The following is an 18439-nucleotide window of genomic DNA, read 5'->3' as shown; positions in this document are numbered from 1 at the left end:
GAATAGTTGGACTGACTGCTGAAACCGCTCTCGTAATTGCATAACTCCTGATAAAGAAGACTCATCCAAAACGTACACGACGTCCTCTGTAGACGATCATAAATATACAATAAATCTGCAGCAATCAAACTGCAGACGCTCCATCCCATGCAACGCCATGCCGATAACCACTGAAACAAGGCGTCTTCACTCACAGCCGTGGCTGGACGCCGGCAAAGGCCGTCTCCGAAGGCCACTGCACATCAGGCCAGATCTGACGGATGGCGTCCCATATGTGACTGACGTAAATGATCGTCAAGCCCTCGCGGACTTCAGAAGGCACCTCTCGAGCGTCCTTCTCGTTTTGCGCCGGCAACAGGACTGTCTTGACGCCGGCTCGGTATGCCCCAATAAGCTTCTCCTTGATTCCCCCGACGCGCTTGACGTGACCAGACAGCTGGAATTCTCCCTGTACAGCAAATTAGTATGATCATCAAGAACTTGAGCATGCAAGCGGTACTTACGGTCATGGCCATGGTTGGAGGCACGGCCCTGCCAGACAGAAGGGAGATGAGTGCAATAGCCTGAGCCATGCCACTGGAGGGGCCATCTTTGGGTATGGCTCCAGATGGACAGTGGACATGAAGACTGCGGTTCTTCATGATATTCTCCGAAGGATCTTGAGTGAGACCAAGCTCGTACGCGTGATTTCGGACCCAGCTTCGTGCCACCTTCACACTCTCCATGAGGACTTTGCCGAGGTTGCCGGTCAACTCGACGCTCCCATCACCGGGCATATCGAGCACTTCGATGAAGAGGATACCGCCATGGCCACCGGAACTGTAAGCAACGAGGCCTGTGACTATGCCGGGCTGCGTAGTCTTCTCCGCGATCTCGTCTTCAAACTTCTCAATGCCAAGGATAGCTTCGAGGTCCTCGACCGTCAGTTGAGGCCGGTATGTCTCGGGTTGCCCTTTGTCGTTCGCTTCCACAAACTCAACAGCTTTTGCACGACATACCGAGCCAATCTCACGTTCAAGATTACGCACCCCTGACTCACGGGTGTACGACTCGATAATTTTCGAGACGACTTCCTCGTTGAACATCAGCTGATCTTCTGTCAGACCGTTTACACGTATCTGCTTTGGTACCAGGTGTCGCAAGGCAATATGTCGCTTTTCGAGTGTGGTGTAACCAGAAAACTCCAGGACCTCCATGCGATCCAGTAGAGGACCGGGGATGGTGTCGAGGGAGTTGGCAGTGGCAATGAACAAGACTTTGCTCAAGTCAATGGGAACGCCGACATAGTGATCCGTAAATGAATTGTTCTGTTCCGGATCGAGCACCTCGAGCATAGCGGCTGAAGGATCGCCGTTGTGATTGGCCATGCCTAACTTATCGATTTCGTCCAACAGGAAGACGGGGTTTGCCACCCCAACCTTCCTCAGCCCCTGCACGATGACTCCTGGCATCGCGGCGACGTACGTTCTCCGGTGGCCCCGAATTTCCGCTTCATCTCGTACACCTCCAAGCGAGATCCGATGAAACTTGCGTCCCAATGCAGTAGCGATGGACCTGGCTATGCTCGTCTTGCCTACACCCGGAGGGCCTACCAAGAGAAGGATGGGTGCCTTTTCCGTTCTCCGCTTGCTTCTGAGCATCTGGACCTTGATACCACTGGCCCGTATCTTCTCTTCAAGCTCGGGGTCAAGCGTGGGTACCTCTTCCGTTGCTGCTTCCGTTGCTGCCTTTTTTACTAGACTCCAGATCCACGGTTTCTTTCTCCGTCTGCTTGATTTGAGCGTCCACCGCCTCGTTGGCTGATTGCATCAACCTGACAATCGTTAGGTATGAGAGAAGGCGCTTCTTGACCTTCTCGATGCCGTAGTGGTCATCATCGAGCTGTTTTCTTGCTGCCTCCAGAGTACCAGGGCCGATGGGATCATCGGTCGTTGCAGCCCAAGGGATCTCGGAAAGCGTTTCGAGGTATGTGCGAATTACTTGGTACTCCGCCTGTGATGTGTTCATTTGCTTGAGCCGTTTCATTTCGCGCTCAGCAACCTTGGCGGCTTCTGGTGGGAGCTTGGCCTCTTCGATCTTCTTATTTAGCTCCTCCAAATCATCCGCGTCAGACTGGTCTCCTTTGCCGCCCATGCCACCAAGCAGATTGTTGAGGTTGAGAGTGGAAACTGAACCTTTGCGGGCGCTTCGCTTGCTTGCATTTTTGTCCGTGCCGTCTTCGCGATTGGCGATTGGTACCGAAGTGGTTGAGACGGCTGTGATTTTAATGTTGCCCTTCATGTCGTTGATTTGACGCTCGAGTAGCGCTATAACCTTCTGGATGCGATCCTGGGCATCGGTGGCCGCGAGGATTTGAAGCTTGTCTTCGTATGAAGCATCCAGGATGTTCATCATGAAATCGGCAAGAGCTCCGCCTTCGGCTGGTGTTTTGTTCGATATGAGCATACCAAGTCGTCTCGACAGCAGAGGGTTCAGGCCTGCGGATGGCGCAGACAGTAAGAAGGCCGAGACTCTGAGATATGACACGAGCTCAAGAGACAGGTGCTTCAACCTTTCGAATAGGTCTTGATACGGAGAGTCTTGGATGGGGATGGCGTCAACTAAAGGTTTGACTTTGCCCTCGAAAAAGGGATCCTCCTTGGTAACCTTGTCGACCTGTTGACTCGGTGTTAGTATTGCGCTGCCAAGAAACAAACTGCATAGTACTGGTATCTTGTAAGAAATTACTGGCGACCCAGAACTGAAAGGAGTATTGGCTCCTCAAAAAACTGTGGTGAACAGGAATAGCAACTAGGAAGGACGGAAAGTAAACCGCGACAGTCGCTTACCGAGACGCGACTGATTCCCTGCACCAACAGGCTAAACTCCCCCGAGTTCTGGCCTTGAATGGCTGTGATCTTGGCCGTGACACCATACCCATATAGCTTTTCTTTCTTTATGTTGGTGGTATCGGCCTCGAGGAGTTCGTTGTACTTTTCGGGATCGTTGGCCAGCAGCAGCTGGCCTCGGCGGCTGAGAAGAGGCGAGGTGATGGGGACGCAGACGACGGGTATCTGGTCGACCCGCACGGATTCTCTCGATGCGCGCGCATAGACAGTCGAAAGCATCGCGGGAATGTCGCCGCGACTGGAGGGTACCGGAATGCGGAGGGCTGAGCCAGGGAAAGAGGACGCTGCCCTTGGCCAGAGGAATAAACGGCATCATGGTGACGGACTGGGCCGGGGGCGCCATGCTGACGCCTGTGGGATTGGTCTCTATACAGAATCAGAGGGAAGGGAAGATGAGTAAGTAGCCAGACAGGTAGTAGGTATGCAGCAAGAAATATCCGAGCAGAAGTGGCGGAAGCAGATGTAATGGGATGGGGATGGGGTCATAAATCAGATGACGACTGGCTTGTTGGTTGCTACCGAGGCTCGAAGCTCTTTCCGGACGGTTCCAGGTTCCAGTGGACTTGGATTTGCTGATCCCCCCATGCCCAGTGGCCGCGCAATGCCCTGATTGGCCGTGGTGGAGACTGGAGGCGCCAACAGAGACCTGGGGAAGGGCCTGGATTGCAGTTGCCGGGACGCCGGAGAAAACACAGCAGTGTACAAACACGGCCCAGAGCTCTTCAATCTGCTTTTTATCCGATCACGGCCCTTAAATCGGAAAACGACACTTTCATTCTGGTAAGAACATGAGTAATATAATAGATTTGAGCATATGAGTATGCGAAAAGTCGAACACCGAGTCTATACCTCTCTTTAGAATATCAGTTGTCGTGTGCATCCTGTGGTGTGGGAGCATGGGCGACTTACACGGGCTGCATCTCATTCTCCACTGGAAGACAACCTCGACTTGGACTTTGGTCAACTCATATCTACCGTTGTACGATTTTGCATTTGGACGTAGAAAACAACATTGCATTCGAGCTTCAGACCAACCGCGCTGATAACACTCGGTTCCTGCATAAGGAAGATGTGTGTTTCAGGAGAGTGCGCTGGCGGCGGTTGGCGGGGCTTGGTGAACAAAAGCAACGATTTTGTCCTTGGTGCATCGGCGCTAGGTTAGACTACGAGTTCTGATGGGCGAGTAGCACCATAGGTATTCAGCCATCCGGACCTAATTGCTTCGGAGTTGTTGAGAAAGGGGTTGGTGCCTAGTGTTGGTTTGTCCTTCACAATAGAAGGCTACGGAGGCTGGTATATACTTTGAATGCGCTTTTTACTCCCTCGTCTACGTTGACGATGTAATATAAATGCAAGCCGAGCAGCCCGTATTGGACGCCGGCGGTCTCCGTGATCGGCTTCGGCCTTCACCCGTAAGCTGAATACTAGGCAACGTTGTAATGATGAGTCTTAGCCGCCCCGTGACAGACATCCGAGTAGATAAGATGAAAAAAAAAGACAACTATAGAAAACCCGAATATTACTATACGTTAAGGTCTATCAAATCGCCAACTTCGAATACCATCCTCATTGTGTTGAGATTGCCCATCCAGAATGCCACTTATCTCCTGAAGTCGAATCCACCCACTCTATTCAGCTTAATCCGTCGACGCCTCGGCAATCATGTCTACCGCTAACCTGCCCTCGGGCTACACCCTTATCGAGGGCTACCCAGCCGTGGAAGATTACATGCACCTGCGCCGCGCCTCGGGCCTAACGCCCGTGAACGCGCAGCAAGCCGGCGCCGCCGTCTCGGGCGCCTGGTACGGCTGCTACGTCGCCGAGTCCGCGTCGCCCACGAAGCCCGTGGCCATGGGCCGTGTCATCGGCGACGGCGGGTGGTACTTAATCATCGCGGATATGGCGATGCTGCCGGAGCACCAGCGGCGGGGGCTCGGCGACGCGATCCTGAAGTCGCTCATGGAGAGGATCAAAACACACGCTGCCAAGGGAGACGCCTATGTGACGCTCTTCGCCGACATCCCCGGGAGGAGGCTTTACGAGAAGAACGGGTTTAAGGAGGCGATGCCGAGGGAGATGGGCATGGACATTGTTCTGAAAGATGTCGGCACCAGCGGGGATCGAATGAGGACGTCTTAATCTCATGAGACCAGCTTGAGCTAATTCTTTAGGCGGTTCCCTCTGTTATATCCCGACTCAACGACCGGCTCGACGAGCGGTGAATACTAGTAAATATCGCAAATAGGAGATATTTACTGATGCAGCTCGGATTTCCTGAGCTGGCGCGAAGTCCAGGGCCATTGATTCGATTCCACAACAGAAGTTGCTAAAATGTTACACCAGGAATGTGCATGAAACAAGAGTTCGGCGAGCTAGTACTGTTTGCTACCTATTCTGCTCCTGTAATGGCAAACCATGTCGTGTATTTCGCAAATCAAATATAACAGTGAACTCCCCAAAGTAACGCTGAAAATTGCTAAAGCACCCTTCCGCTATGCATATGAATTCCAGACCTTCTGAACAGACACGAAAGCGTGATATAAACGTCTAGCGTGGGTATCTAAACAAGTCTGCCAAACTGAGATTGTGCTGCAAGAAACAAAAATCATGAACGGCTTTCCCACGGATTCCGGAACTCATCCTCGCCACCAGAGCCGTATAGTGGGCTTTTTGAATCATCGTTTTTCCGCGTCTCGTCATTCCATTGTCTGGACTCCTCTGCTCCGGGGCTAGGCTCGTCAGGCGTGGGCTCTCCCACCTGGAACGGTGTCGTCTCATCCTCTTCGTCCTCAGCCTCCTCCATGAGGATCTGGGGGTCTGATGTCGAAAGGACTGGGGCGCCAAGGGGACCGTTCTTTTGTGATGCTTCAGCTTCCTCCTCTACCGGCCTGATGACCTTGGCCGGAGTGCCAGGGGAAGGTTCATTGGCAAAGAGGCTTTGCTTCCTTTCCTTCTGCTTCCCCTTTCCGAGCTGTTTAGTGAGACTACCTGAGCTTCCCACCGTCCTAGCTGCCGGCCGCGTGGATTTGTATGAAGACGCCCGCGACGCACCCCAAGCGCCGGTGCTAGACTGATATACTTGTGACTGTCCGTACCATCGCTCTCGTGATGGTATATTTGCCGTGATAACGGGATACTGCACTCATTAGTGGGATACTCCATGATAGTCTCAAATAATGACAACCTACATTCCAGTCACCGAACTCCAGTTCCCGTGCTTTGTCGTACAGACTTTCGTCGCCTGAGTCAATGTCGGCCTCGTCTGTAGCACCTCCACTATACTTGGGGTTCGACCCGCTTGGTCCGCCGTCGCCATTCAGGAGTGGTGTGTTCGCGGTCAATTCCCCTCTGACCTCCGCTGGCTTCGGAATCCAATATTTGGCTTCTCCGCTCCGACTGTATCTCATACCGTCCTTGATTCTGGCAAACCGGGAGCTCGAATCTTCATGGGCAATTACCTTGCCAGATGAGTCAAACACACGATAGTTGTACTTATCGCCGTTGAATGTCTCCTTTGAATCCTGGATGAGATCTATGACACCGAAAGCGTCTCGCAGAGCATATTTGACGGGCAACCTCGCCGCAGATACTGTGTTATCGGCATAGTCGTGGTATGAGAAAGCATACCAGTGCGCCACTGCGAAAGCGGGCATTTCGCAGCAAATCAATGCATCCTGGATAGCGGCAGCTAGGTTGTCGGAGGTGTAGCCCTCGACGTTGTCGGGAATCGCTCCCAACCAGACCAGGATAGACAAGAGGAACCCTTGCCAATACGAAGCGAAAATAATGAGCTTAATGCACAAGAACTTGGGCACGGGTCGGAACGGCAGCAAATCGTTGTGCATGCAGACCCAAAAGAGGCCAAGGGCGTACAGACTGATCGTGACACTGAGGTTGTATATGATACCACTCCAAAGGTAGCCGGAGGTCAGTCCAATGTATCCCTCCTGATAGGTACCTGTGGCCTTCATGATGATAGCGGCAAGGGCCAGAATAGGCTTGAGCCAGGCGTATTGCAAGATACCTCGCTTGATGGCGAGAAAAGTGTAGGGGTCGGATATGTCGACCTTGGGCAGGACATGGTTCAGGGGCCAGAGATGCTGGACGGGCGAGCGTCCATGGGTCATGATTAACAAAGCTCTCTCGCCACTGAGATAGTTAATCAGGAGTTGAAAAAAGGCGTAGATGGTGAAAGCCTCGTATATGTCTCGAATCGGGTCCAGGAATTGGGCTGCCACCAGGGAAATCATGCTGACCCAGGAAGATATCGAGTATATAGGAACCATGAGGAGCAGTCTGACGGTATATCTCTGGGATAGAGGCTTTCGGTAGTTCTTGCTGCAGGACTATCAGTGTCCAGTTGCAGGCATTTGCGTGGTCAAGGGATACGTACAGTTGGAACCATATTGATCTGTATCGGGCAGCGCTCAGGTCAGTACATGTACTCGAAGGGACCGGAACAGAGCATGGGGAGAACACGAGTCTATAGACGGGATAGCAAAAGGGAAAAAGCCTCACATTACAGATAGGACGGTGGCCACGATAGAGGCAACACCAGCCGTGATGGTGGTTGCATATTCGAACTTTTGGCCGGTGCCGCTGACCATGATGTACTGTACGGCGGCCGTCGCAAAGGCAGAGAGCTTGAACTTATCTGAAGGAGTTAGGAAGGGAGGCGGTCGAGCGATGTCACAGGCATCATCAACACTGAATATTTAGGTAGATGGAAGCAGTGAAGCCTCTGACGCGCGGTGTGCGGCGTGTCGCATGGGCATGGGAAATCAGATGGTGATGGTGATTGGGGTGAGGGAGCTAACGTTCCGCCTGCCTTCCTGACGATGGCATGTGCTGCAGCCTGCGTCTCAAAAGATACCTCAAGCTAAGGTTAATCTGGATGCCAGGGCCCCCCGTCACTGTCCCCAGCAGCAGCAGCAGCAGTCAACCCCCGCTTGCCGACTATCTATCTCCCTGAGCAATCAAGGACTTGGTGCTTGGGGAATTGGACTGCTAGGACTAATAAGGAGAGCCTAGAGGCACTGACTAGCACGAACTAACAGGGTGTTGCTGCAGCTAGAGCCCCCGCCGAATCTGAGCTGCAGCGCGCGTCATTAGGTAATTGAACATTGGAAGTCGAGCTTTCAATTAACGGTAGATTAGCATGCAACGGCGACCCAAACGCGCCAAACGCCGACAACCCAACATCAGCGCCCAGAACACCAATTCCACGAAACCAATCGATCCTCCAGCATACCAACCTGCGGCGCATCGCAACGCACAACTGCCCTCGACTGGATCAGCTATGGACCCCAGCGCAGCATTGCCCTTAGCTGCTGCGCGTGTCGGACGGATCTGGTAGGCGTGCTACATCGTTACTGAGTAGATCGCGAAAGATTAGGGGTGGACGGTCCTTCTTCTTCAAAGCTCTCTATTGCTGCCATGGCAGACCTGGGAAGCACCGACCACAACAAAGGATGGGCGAACTTCAATGGGTATGGACTTACTCTTACTTTTGAATTGTTTTGTGTTGTATTGGACTAACAGCTGGGCTTCTTTACAGAGTATTCCTAGGCCTGCTCCTAGTCTGCGGCTTTCTGTAAGTCAAGGCAACTCCCATCCCCTGAACGTCTCGACCTAACATGAACCCAGGGCCGTCGTCTTCCTGCTGTACTTTAACAGAATTATTGCCTCCGTCATATCCTACCTTATTCGAACCTATACCTGGCACACTTCTCGAGTTTATATCGACATCCAAGCGCTGCAGGTTTCCCTCCTGGGTGGGCGAGTTTTCTTCAACGGATTTCGATATCACGGACCCAACGAGACCATCTTGATTCAGAATGGCTATATCACTTGGTCATATTGGCTCTGGAGGGTGAAGGATGTCGACATCGGCTCTTTCAAGAAACCGGCCAAGGCCGACTCGACAGGAAATGCGGCGGAACCCCCGGCCGAGAGCGCGCAGACGCCCAACCTACCCTGCCGCATTAACATTGCTGTATCAGGTCTGGAGTGGTTCATTTACAACCGCAGTCCGGTTTACGATTCGATCCTGGCTGGGATGACGGATTCTTCAGATGCGCAGGAGTGCGATGCGACCAGTGCAGACCACTTGGCTGATGGTATAAACCAGCCTCGGCAGCGATTGCAGAAGACGTCACAGAAAATCGAGGAGCAGCTCAACAAACTCGACTCGAAGTACTCGATGGACAAGAAAGAGTCGTATGGCTCGAGCGGTGAGAAGGAGCGTCCGGATGGCCATGGTCTCAAGGAATCTCCAACCTCGCAATCTGACGAGGATGGCGCGTCACCCAAAGGAGATGATCAGCTGCCGTTGATGTTGCAACTGCTTCCCATACATTTCGAGTGCAACAAGGCGGCCGTCGTTATGGGCAACGAAAACACAAAGGGGATCCTCATCATCAAGACAAAAGCCCTTGATGGCGAGGTCACCGCCTCAGAATGCCCAACTCCAGACCCATACAGGCAAATCTTCAAAATCCATTTTGACGAGCCCGTAGTTGAGATGAAGGAAAATAAAGAATACAAAGAAGACCAACTTACCAGAGCTGTTAAGGACAAGCAAGTTGTCCTCGAAACCGAGCCAGCTCAGCACCGCCCATTCTTCAGGAGGCACAAGCGCAGGGTCGTGAACCAACTGAGAAACCTAGTCCCATATTGGAGAAAATCCGTAGAGTCGTTCTCGGTTCATTCAAGGCATGGCACGCTCGCAACCGAAAATCCCGTTGCAAGCACGTACAATTGGCAAGGCCTTTCGAGATATCTTAATGACGACGACGAGAATGACAAGATTCGCTGGTCCTCAGTCGAATATGCTGCGGTAACGACATTGGTGGAGAGTCCCGAAGCAACGCTGACAATCTTCTGGGATGTGCCTGGGAAGGTCACGCGTGCCCAGCGCCAACAAGGGGCTTCACAAGATCAAACGAGTGAGAATAACGTCAATGGTTCGTCTTCTCCAGCATGGGCGATCAATCTACAAATCAAGGGCGGCCTTGTCAACTACGGCCCATGGGCAGACCGATATAGGGCTGAAATACAGAGAATCTTCAACCCAACTCTCAGCAAAGATGCAGTGCCTGCAGATCCACTTCCTGTTGGCGCTGACAGAGTTCCAACCCAATTCAAGCTATTCGTGGAGCTCGACGAGGAGGTTACCCTCAGGATACCAACGCGTGAAGACTCGAAGAATTGGAGGTGGAAGAAGGAAGTTGCCGATCCGCGGCAGCAGCGCAAGCAAGATACCCGACAAGGCGGCTCGCGTGACCACGACAAAGCAAATAATCCCGCAGCACAGCAACGCCCATACGGATGGCTCGATGTCAAAGTCGGCCCAAATGCTACTATCTCCTATTCTATGGATATGTTGGCCGGCCCCACTGGGTATACCAATACGCTGAATATCGAACTTCCTTCGACTGAGATATCTTCAAGTGTCAACCATGGGCTGCTCTGGCGATCGGGGCGCCAACGCATATCTGCTGATATGTCTGGTCCCCTTAAATGGAATGCACTCCGTCAATGGCGCTTTGATATTGATGGTGACGACCTCGATGTTTTCATCCTCAGGGACCATATCTTCTTGCTCACTGACTTGATCGACGACTGGGGAACGGGGCCGCCGGCGGATTATCTCTTATACACTCCTTTCAAGTACCTTTTGAACCTCCAATTCCGGAATCTGAAACTATACCTCAACGTCAACGATGTCAATATCGTTAACAATCCCACCGACATGGAAGAGAACACATATTTGGTCTTCTCAAGCCCGTGTCTAAAAGCGGAAACATGCATAGCTTTGGACAACTTCCGCCCCAGCAAGAGTGCCGTCCCGTTTAAGGTGCAAGCCGATAATATAGGACTCGCATTACACTTGCCGCCCTGGAACACACAAGCTAGTTTCATGAGCTCAAAGCAGGTTGGACAGATAGAGAGTCTGTATCTGGGCGGTGAATATCACTACAACTCAACAACATCAACTGCCAATACGGACACTCTTGTCCTCGATGTTACCGGCCAGTCATTAGTGGCCACTGTACACGGGTTCATCATTCGATATTTCTTGCAGCTGAAGGACAACTATTTCGGAGATTATGTTCATTTTCGTACCCTCGACGAGTACCAGGAGACACTTCGACTCAAAAAGGACAGCCCGGAGTCTGAGGAGGCCACACGGCCACCACCCAAGAAGTCCAATGACATGGATGTGGTGCTCAGTATCCGAACAGATGACACTAAGATTATGTTGCCCGCTAACATATACTCCTCGGACCGACACCTCATAATCGAAGCTGCTGCTCTCTCGGTTGACCTTCGGTTTACCAACTACTACATGGACCTCGACCTAGTTATACCCCCGCTCAGTTTGTCCATGGGCAGTGAAGATGACGGTGCCACAAGTCCCTTAAGCACTACTTCCAGTACGCAGATGTTCATCGATGGCGTTGAAGTCTATGGTCATCGTTTGTTTGGCTTGCCTCCAGTAGAGCCCACATATTTGTGCAATTGGGACCTGTCGCTAGGTGCAATCACCGGCGAGTGCACAACGGATTTCCTAGTTGTCCTGGCCAATGCTGGCAAAGCGTTTGGCTTCTCGCTCGACGATGACGAGAATGCGCTTATACCATATTCGTCCATTGTCGTGTACGACGTGACATTCTTGCGGCTTTCTGTCCAGTCAATACAGTTATGGCTGCACGTGGAAGAAGCTGCCTTCATGTTTTCAACGGATACTATCAATGTCAACTTCAACGACTGGGCGAGAACGCATTATTCCAAGCGGGCTGACATCAAGATCCCCTCCCTTGAGATCGCTTGCGTCAATTCGGAGTCTGCTGCCAGACATAAATCTAGGCTTTATACTCGGGTCGAGACTGATGCGCTGGTACGGACCAACGTTCAGGTCTCCATCATTGGGAGAAAGCACGCCTTTTCTGAGGAAAGGAGGATTCAACAGGAGCTTATTCGGCGTGAAGACCAACGTACTCATCGCACTGACTTCCTCATCCTCTCTGGCCTCCTGGACCCAGAGATCCCGGATCCAGTAGATCCTCCAGCACAGAGTGTGCCAACAGTTCCCCAGCCAATGACTCCTGTCAACCCTAGCCCCGAAGAGGTTTCTGCTAGAAGCATTGGGTCCTTGCAGAGTTCACGGCGACTACGGCACAAAAGCTCGTTTCTGTCCTTGGCCAGCGACAGTAGTAGCATGCGCAGGCAAGACTCCGACGCTCGACGACGGCCGCAAGACAACGGCCGCCGGAGTGCAACTTCGGCCTATCATCAAGCGAGTGAGACGCGCCCGGCTTTACGTCAACGCGACTTTTCTGGTTCTACGGGACGCCACTCGGCATTTCACAGCGCTCTAGGAGATTATAAGGATCAAACCCACAACACCGTCGCATTTTCCAGTCAGTTTTTCGCCCCTTATTTCCCATTGGAAAATGTGCGCCCCAACGTGAGCGAGACAGCATTGCAGAGCGCAGATATTGAAGAAGATGATTTCGCCACTTCGTTTCAATTCGGTCTCGCAGACATTGATCCGGATTCGTTGAGTGAGGATGCTGTACACCAGACTCTCATGATTCAGCTACCCTCTGGAATCTCGGCCTTTTTCAATACGACAGCACTACGGCACATTGCTTCACTATTGGAGGCACTTCAACCCACAGAGCCTGAGGACCTACTGGATACTTTGCAGATCAGCTCGATGACAGACATATTTGACATGCAGAAAAGACAGAAACTCAAACGTAACATTGACGATGTCGTTCTCCGGATACCTCAAGCAAATGTTCGGTTTCTCAACTGTTCTAATGTCGATTCTCCGCATCCGGCACAACCAGAGCAAGACCAGTATGACTTTGTGCTGAAAAAGACACTCTTGGCCACACGATCTGATACACAGGTAGACGAGATCGACAGTGCTGTTAACAAGGCGTCGCGCTCTTCTTTCCATTTTCGTTTTGATGCCTTTGAGGTCTCTGCTGCCGAAAGACTGGCAGATTTCAATGAAACGCAAGCCGCAGTCAAGGCCAGCATCGAAGAGGTTATGGTCACGCTGGGCAACAAAGACGTGACCTTTGCAGATTGCGACATTGGTGCACTGCGGCTCAGTACTTCCTCTGGCAAGGTCGAATACCTAGCATCGTTGATACATCGAACCAACATGCTGGCAGACGAAATGGGGGATCTGTTTTCTGCAACCTTGTCCAAAGGCGATTGTCGACCTAAACAGCTCGTTCACCACTTGATCACCGAGTGCCAGACTGCGCCCGATGCTCCTTTCATGACTCGCCCTTCAGCTGTGTTGCGAGCAGCTTCGGAGCATTTGAGAACTCATGATTCCTGGAAAATGGTTTCGAGATTACGCCAAATGTGGACTAACATGAGCAATTCTCAAAAGGAGCACCTTAGATATGAGTGCTTCAGCTCGTCCGGCGTATGTCCGGAAGGAGCAAGACAAGCAACCATGGAGGCTTTCCAAGGCTGGAGAAGCTGGGATTTGGAGAATGTGGGAGACTCATATTTAATGAAGAACATCTTTGGCAAAGCTGCTACGGGCCAAGATAACTCGGCGCAACGGCCAAAGATGGCTTCGCTTCGGGTACAACAGGTGGAGTTTCTTCTCGACCCTGGCCCCAAACAAAACCAGGTCTTCGCTATGAACATCGCCACAAGATGCCATTCGAAGGATCTTGAAACCTCAGACCTTGCCAAGACTGGCGCATCGGCTAGTCAACTCATAGTGGCAAATATGTACTGCTCAGATGCAGGCCTAAAGCTCAACTGGGAACTGCTGGAGCTCGTGGAAGACATATTGCGGCTCTATCGAAAGTCTGAGCTGAACAGCACCGAAATCGCTCAAGTAGATAAGCCAGACAAACCCAAGTCTAAGGTTGCCCAGTTGTCACAGACAATCCAGTTTGTCTTCACTCTAGGCCATGGCACCATCCTGCTGGAGACCGTTAATCTGAGGTCCGAAACCCAGAGTGACGAACTTAGTATCTCGGTCTTGATGTCCAAACGGCCATTTTTGACAAACACCAACGCTGTATTGGCATGCAGCTCAGTCTCGACGAAACTGCGAAGTCACCAGCAAGCATTGGCTACATTCAGGCTCAGGGGGCCCAGTGTCTTCGTTTCACACGAGTTGCTTGAGAGCGATGTGGCATCAACACATACGATCAAGTCCACCGCAAGCAGCCAAGACTTAAGGCTGACTATCAAACAAGATCCTATCGTATTGACAGAAGTCATTGATACCATTGTTCAGGATGAACTGGCGCAGCTTTACCAGCTGAGAAGCCATCTTCCATCAGCTCCTGCGCAACCACCAAAAAGCCATAAGATAACGGAGCGGCTTTCCTCGTACCGAGTAGATCTGGCGATGTTCTTGAACACTTACACGATTTCATTGCCTCTGCTACGCTCCATCACGTACACGATATCCGGCGTTGTTGCTCGAGCCGCCATGGCTGCTAATTTCGGCAAAGAGATAATTTTCGATTTCGATATCAAAGAAAACTCACATGACATGCAGTTGCATGTCAACAATGCCCCACGAAGTATCTCACTCCTGCAGATTCCACCCACAAATGGGCGTATCACAAGTCGGATGGGTCAAGGGGAGCATTCTGTCTCAGTCTTTGCCTCAGTGGAACTCGTCCAACTTGACGCGTCGGCCGTCTATACCCTTCTGAGCGCTCTGAATAGACCGGAAATGGCCAATGCAGTAAGCGATCTCCAGCGGCAAGGGAAGGTCATGCAGGACCATATGCAGGAGATTTTTGGGTCACCCGAAGAGCCAACCCCCAAGAAGGCCGATCCCAGCGACAACAAGTTGATCTACGAAGTGCATACTACCCTCGCTGGCATTGAGATATTTGGACATTCACCACTCAGATCAGACACCACGCCCCTTGCACACCTGTCCGCCTCCTTGGGAAGTGTGCACCTTAAACTGGCTAATCGTCTGGACCACCATAGTCCAATTCTGGAAAACCCCGAGATACATGTCAATCTCCGACAGATCGTCTTTGATATCAGAAAGGGCACGTCGGAGTCCATGCATACTTGCGGCAACCTCTCTTTCGCTGCTTTGATTACGGCAAGCACGAGAGAAACCGAAGATGGAAAGGACAAGAGAGCCTTCGATTTCAGGAGTGACAGTTTCAAGGTCAATTTGTCTGCGGAAACTGTGTCTACATTTGTGGAAGTTATCGGCTACATGGGTGACAAGATCAAAGACCTCGACACGACCAAAGAAATTGAGTATCTACAAAAGCGACTGAAGCAGGGTCGACCCAAAATCACGATCAACGATGAAGAAAACGAGGACACAGGACCAGAAACGGATATATTTGACTCCTTCCTCGGACAGATCTTGTACTCCTTTGTCGTGCACAACATCCAAGTCAGCTGGCTTGTCAATCCCGGCACAGATCGTCTCGTTGGCCACGAAGACTTGGTACTCTCTTTCCAGAAGATCGAGTTTGCCACCAAGAAGAAGAACACGGCTAGACTCACCATTGAAAATTTCCAGCTTCAGATGGTACCCCCGACCATGATAGGATTGCTCGATCCGCCAACTCGGCTCTCCTTCCCGAGGTCGTCTTTAATGTGGCATTTGTCTCGACAATGGATACGCGCCGCCTTGCATTCCAGGCAGTGGGGAAATCACTTGATCTTCGTTTGACATCAGGCTTCATCATTCCCGCTGCCAATCTTGTCGACTCCATCAGCCAATCCGTCAAGAACGTTAAGCAAGCCTCGGAGAACTGGACACCGATCGTACCGGTGACGGAGAAGCCTGCTGACAAGCCTGCTAGCAAACCCGTCAAGACTCAACAGAGGTCGATATTCGGAAGCAAACGATTAGAGTCTCTACTTATTGATGCCGATTTTGCCGGTGCAGTCGTTCACTTATCCGGCAAGAAACCTATTGACGATATGAACACTCAAATGAATAGTAACGGCTACCCATCAATGTATCGTCCAGCTCTAGCCGGAAAGTATGGTCAATTCAGCACGGATGAGTCGGGAGGCACCAGCACGACGCTACGCAGTCCTGGTCTTGCCTGGAAAACAGAGTACCGTGATGACGGAAAAGAAGACCAAGCTATCTACGGTGAAATCAAGGTTGATGCTTCACGCAACATTCTTTATCCAACCGTCGTTCCCTTGGTTATGGAGATTGTATCAAGTATCAAGGAGGTGGTCAGTCAAGACGAAGGGGATACCCCCGTCGTACCTCCAACGCCCCCTGCTAAAGAAGGCACTGGGCCACCAAAGTCACCCGAAGAAGAAAACATTCTCACCACTGACCCAAGTGAGGTTCTCGGACGCACGAAGCTGAATGTCGGCCTGCGTATATGCAGACAAGAGTTCTCCCTGAGCTGTCAGCCTATTGCCCGAGTTGCAGCAACTGCTTGCTTCGAGGATATCTACATCACAGCCAATACGGTACACTCTGTGGACCACGGCAATTTCTTTGCGATCTCGGGCACGTTCAACAAGCTTCAGGCATCTGTGCAGCACGTGTACTCGCGGGAGTCTACGGGTAGTTTCGAGGTGGATTCGGTCGTGCTCTCGCTCATGAACAGCAAGCACTTTAGCGGAACAAGCGGCGTCTCAGCAATTCTCAAGGTCAGCCCCATGAAGGTGGCAGTCAATGCCAAACAATTGCAAGACTTCCTGTTATTCCGCGAGATCTGGGTTTCGCATGAGATGCGACAGGGCAAATCTGCTCCGGTGGCCACCTTGCAGACGTCGACCTCGCAGCAGAGTCATCTGGTACAGCGGTATCAGCAAGTCGCGGCAACAGCAGCCTTCCCTTGGACAGCTACCATCTCCATTGCGTCATTGGATGTCCGCGTTGACTTGGGACAATCTCTTGGCAAGGCTGTCTTCAAGATTACTGACTTCTGGGTCTCATCCAAGAAGACTTCGGACTGGGAGCAGAACCTTTGCTTAGGTTTCCAGGGGATCGGTGTCGATTGTACGGGCCGTTTGAGTGGATTCGTGACGCTGCAAAATTTCAAGCTTCGCACCTCGATAGAGTGGCCAGAGCGACAAGCCGCCCTCAACGAGACACCCCAAATCCAGGCATCCATCGGCTTCAGTCAGTTCCGACTAAAAGCTGCATTCGACTACCAGGCATTCCTGGTTGCCGACATCACCTCCATGGACTTCCTCATGTACAATGTGAGGCGGAAGCGGGATGGGAGAGCTGACAGACTCGTGGCCAACTTCGATGGTGACGCCGTACAGGTCTTCGGCACGACAAGCTCAGCAGCTCAAAGCGTTGCGCTGTGGCAAGCTGTGGAGAGGCTTATCTCCGAGCGCAAGGCCAACTACGAGTCTTCTCTACGCGATATCGAGAAGTTCTTGAGGCGCAAGTCGGTGACTTCGCAAGCCCAGCTGCCCGACATCCGGTCAAGAAAGCCTGCTGAGGACAAGGCGGTCACCAAATCGCCCATCTCGCTCGATACGGATGTCGTTGTGACTTTGAGAGCTCTCAACCTCGGCGTCTTCCCAAGCACATTCTCGGACCACCAAGTCTTCAAGCTGGAAGCGCTCAACGCGCAAGCTCGCTTTGCTGCCAGTATGCAGAACCGCCGGATTCACAGCATTCTGGGCCTCACGCTTGGGCAGCTGCGCATAGGGTTGGCTGGTGTCCGCAGCACGTCGGCACCCAAGGCGGCGTCGGAGATCTCGGTGGAGGACGTGGTGGCGCTGGCGACGGGCTCTCGGGGCGGGACGATCCTGAAGGTGCCCAAGGTGGAGGCGGTGATGCAGACGTGGCAGACGCCCGAGAGCCGCAGCATCGACTACATATTCAAGAGCGCGTTCGAGGGCAAGGTGGAGGTCGGGTGGAACTACAGCCGCATCTCGTTCATCCGCGGCATGCTGGCTACCCACTCCAAGTCGCTCGCGAGCGTTTGGGGCCGCGACCTGCCCGAGATGAGCGCCATCAAGGTGACGGAGTGCCGGGGGCGCCTTCGACTGTGGCAGAGGAAGGAGGAGACGAGGGAGAAGATGGAGAGGAGCAGAAGAAGCAGAAGCAGAAGATCACGGCCGAGGTGCACGTGCCGCAGTCCAAGTACGAGTACGTGGCACTGGAGCCGCCGGTGATCGAGACGCCGCAGCTGCGGGACATGGGCGAGGCGACGCCGCCGCTCGAGTGGATCGGTCTGCACCGCGAGAGGCTACCCAACCTGACGCACCAGATTGTGATTGTGAGCTTGTTGGAGCTGGCGGGCGAGGTGGAAGATGCGTATGGGAAAATCCTGGGCTCTTCCTAGTTTGTTGGCAGCCGGTAAGGGGTAGTCTTTTATTGTATTCATTCTAGCCCTAGCATACATAGCGCGGCGTTGTTGCCTGAACGGTTCAAAACAGATGCATTGGGAGGTCACGTTGTATAGATAAATATATATATCTTTTCATAATTATATATCCTATTGTAATGGGAAATGCCATCACCCAGTGTGTTCTGTTCTCCTATTTCTGCTCCTATCAATCCTACAAAACCCGGA

General features: G+C 52.2%; 4 protein-coding genes across 4 annotated transcripts; 2 read left to right on the top strand and 2 right to left on the bottom strand.

The window, feature by feature from the left end:
- Positions 1-190: 190 nt before the first annotated feature.
- Positions 191-3231, bottom strand: PG997_008506 (uncharacterized protein; the record flags this gene model as incomplete). The annotated part of the gene is made up of 5 exons (XM_066812821.1): positions 191-448; positions 504-1679; positions 1753-2655; positions 2829-3075; positions 3128-3231. 5 exons carry the CDS (start codon positions 3229-3231, stop codon positions 191-193), a joined length of 2688 nt encoding a protein of 895 aa, XP_066668163.1.
- Positions 3232-4550: 1319 nt separating this feature from the next.
- On the top strand, positions 4551-5027 carry PG997_008505 (GNAT family N-acetyltransferase; the record flags this gene model as incomplete). The annotated part of the gene is made up of 1 exon (XM_066812820.1): positions 4551-5027. One exon carries the CDS (start codon positions 4551-4553, stop codon positions 5025-5027), a length of 477 nt encoding a protein of 158 aa, XP_066668162.1.
- Positions 5028-5493: 466 nt separating this feature from the next.
- Positions 5494-7495, bottom strand: PG997_008504 (organic solute transporter Ostalpha-domain-containing protein; the record flags this gene model as incomplete). Its single annotated transcript, XM_066812819.1, has 4 exons — positions 5494-6024; positions 6077-7226; positions 7282-7299; positions 7407-7495. 4 exons carry the CDS (start codon positions 7493-7495, stop codon positions 5494-5496), a joined length of 1788 nt encoding a protein of 595 aa, XP_066668161.1.
- An 829-nt stretch (positions 7496-8324) lies between these two features.
- On the top strand, positions 8325-18208 carry PG997_008503 (uncharacterized protein; the record flags this gene model as incomplete). The annotated part of the gene is made up of 5 exons (XM_066812818.1): positions 8325-8377; positions 8446-8481; positions 8535-15456; positions 15513-17882; positions 17921-18208. The coding sequence occupies 5 exons, from the start codon at positions 8325-8327 to the stop codon at positions 18206-18208; spliced, it is 9669 nt and encodes a 3222-aa protein (XP_066668160.1).
- Between the last annotated feature and the right edge of the window lie 231 nt (positions 18209-18439).

Source organism: Apiospora hydei (assembly GCF_038363865.1).
Source record: "Apiospora hydei strain CBS 114990 chromosome Unknown utg000006l_segment0_segment0, whole genome shotgun sequence".
Lineage (NCBI taxonomy): Eukaryota > Fungi > Ascomycota > Sordariomycetes > Amphisphaeriales > Apiosporaceae > Apiospora > Apiospora hydei.
This window is presented reverse-complemented; position numbering and strand designations above follow the sequence as displayed.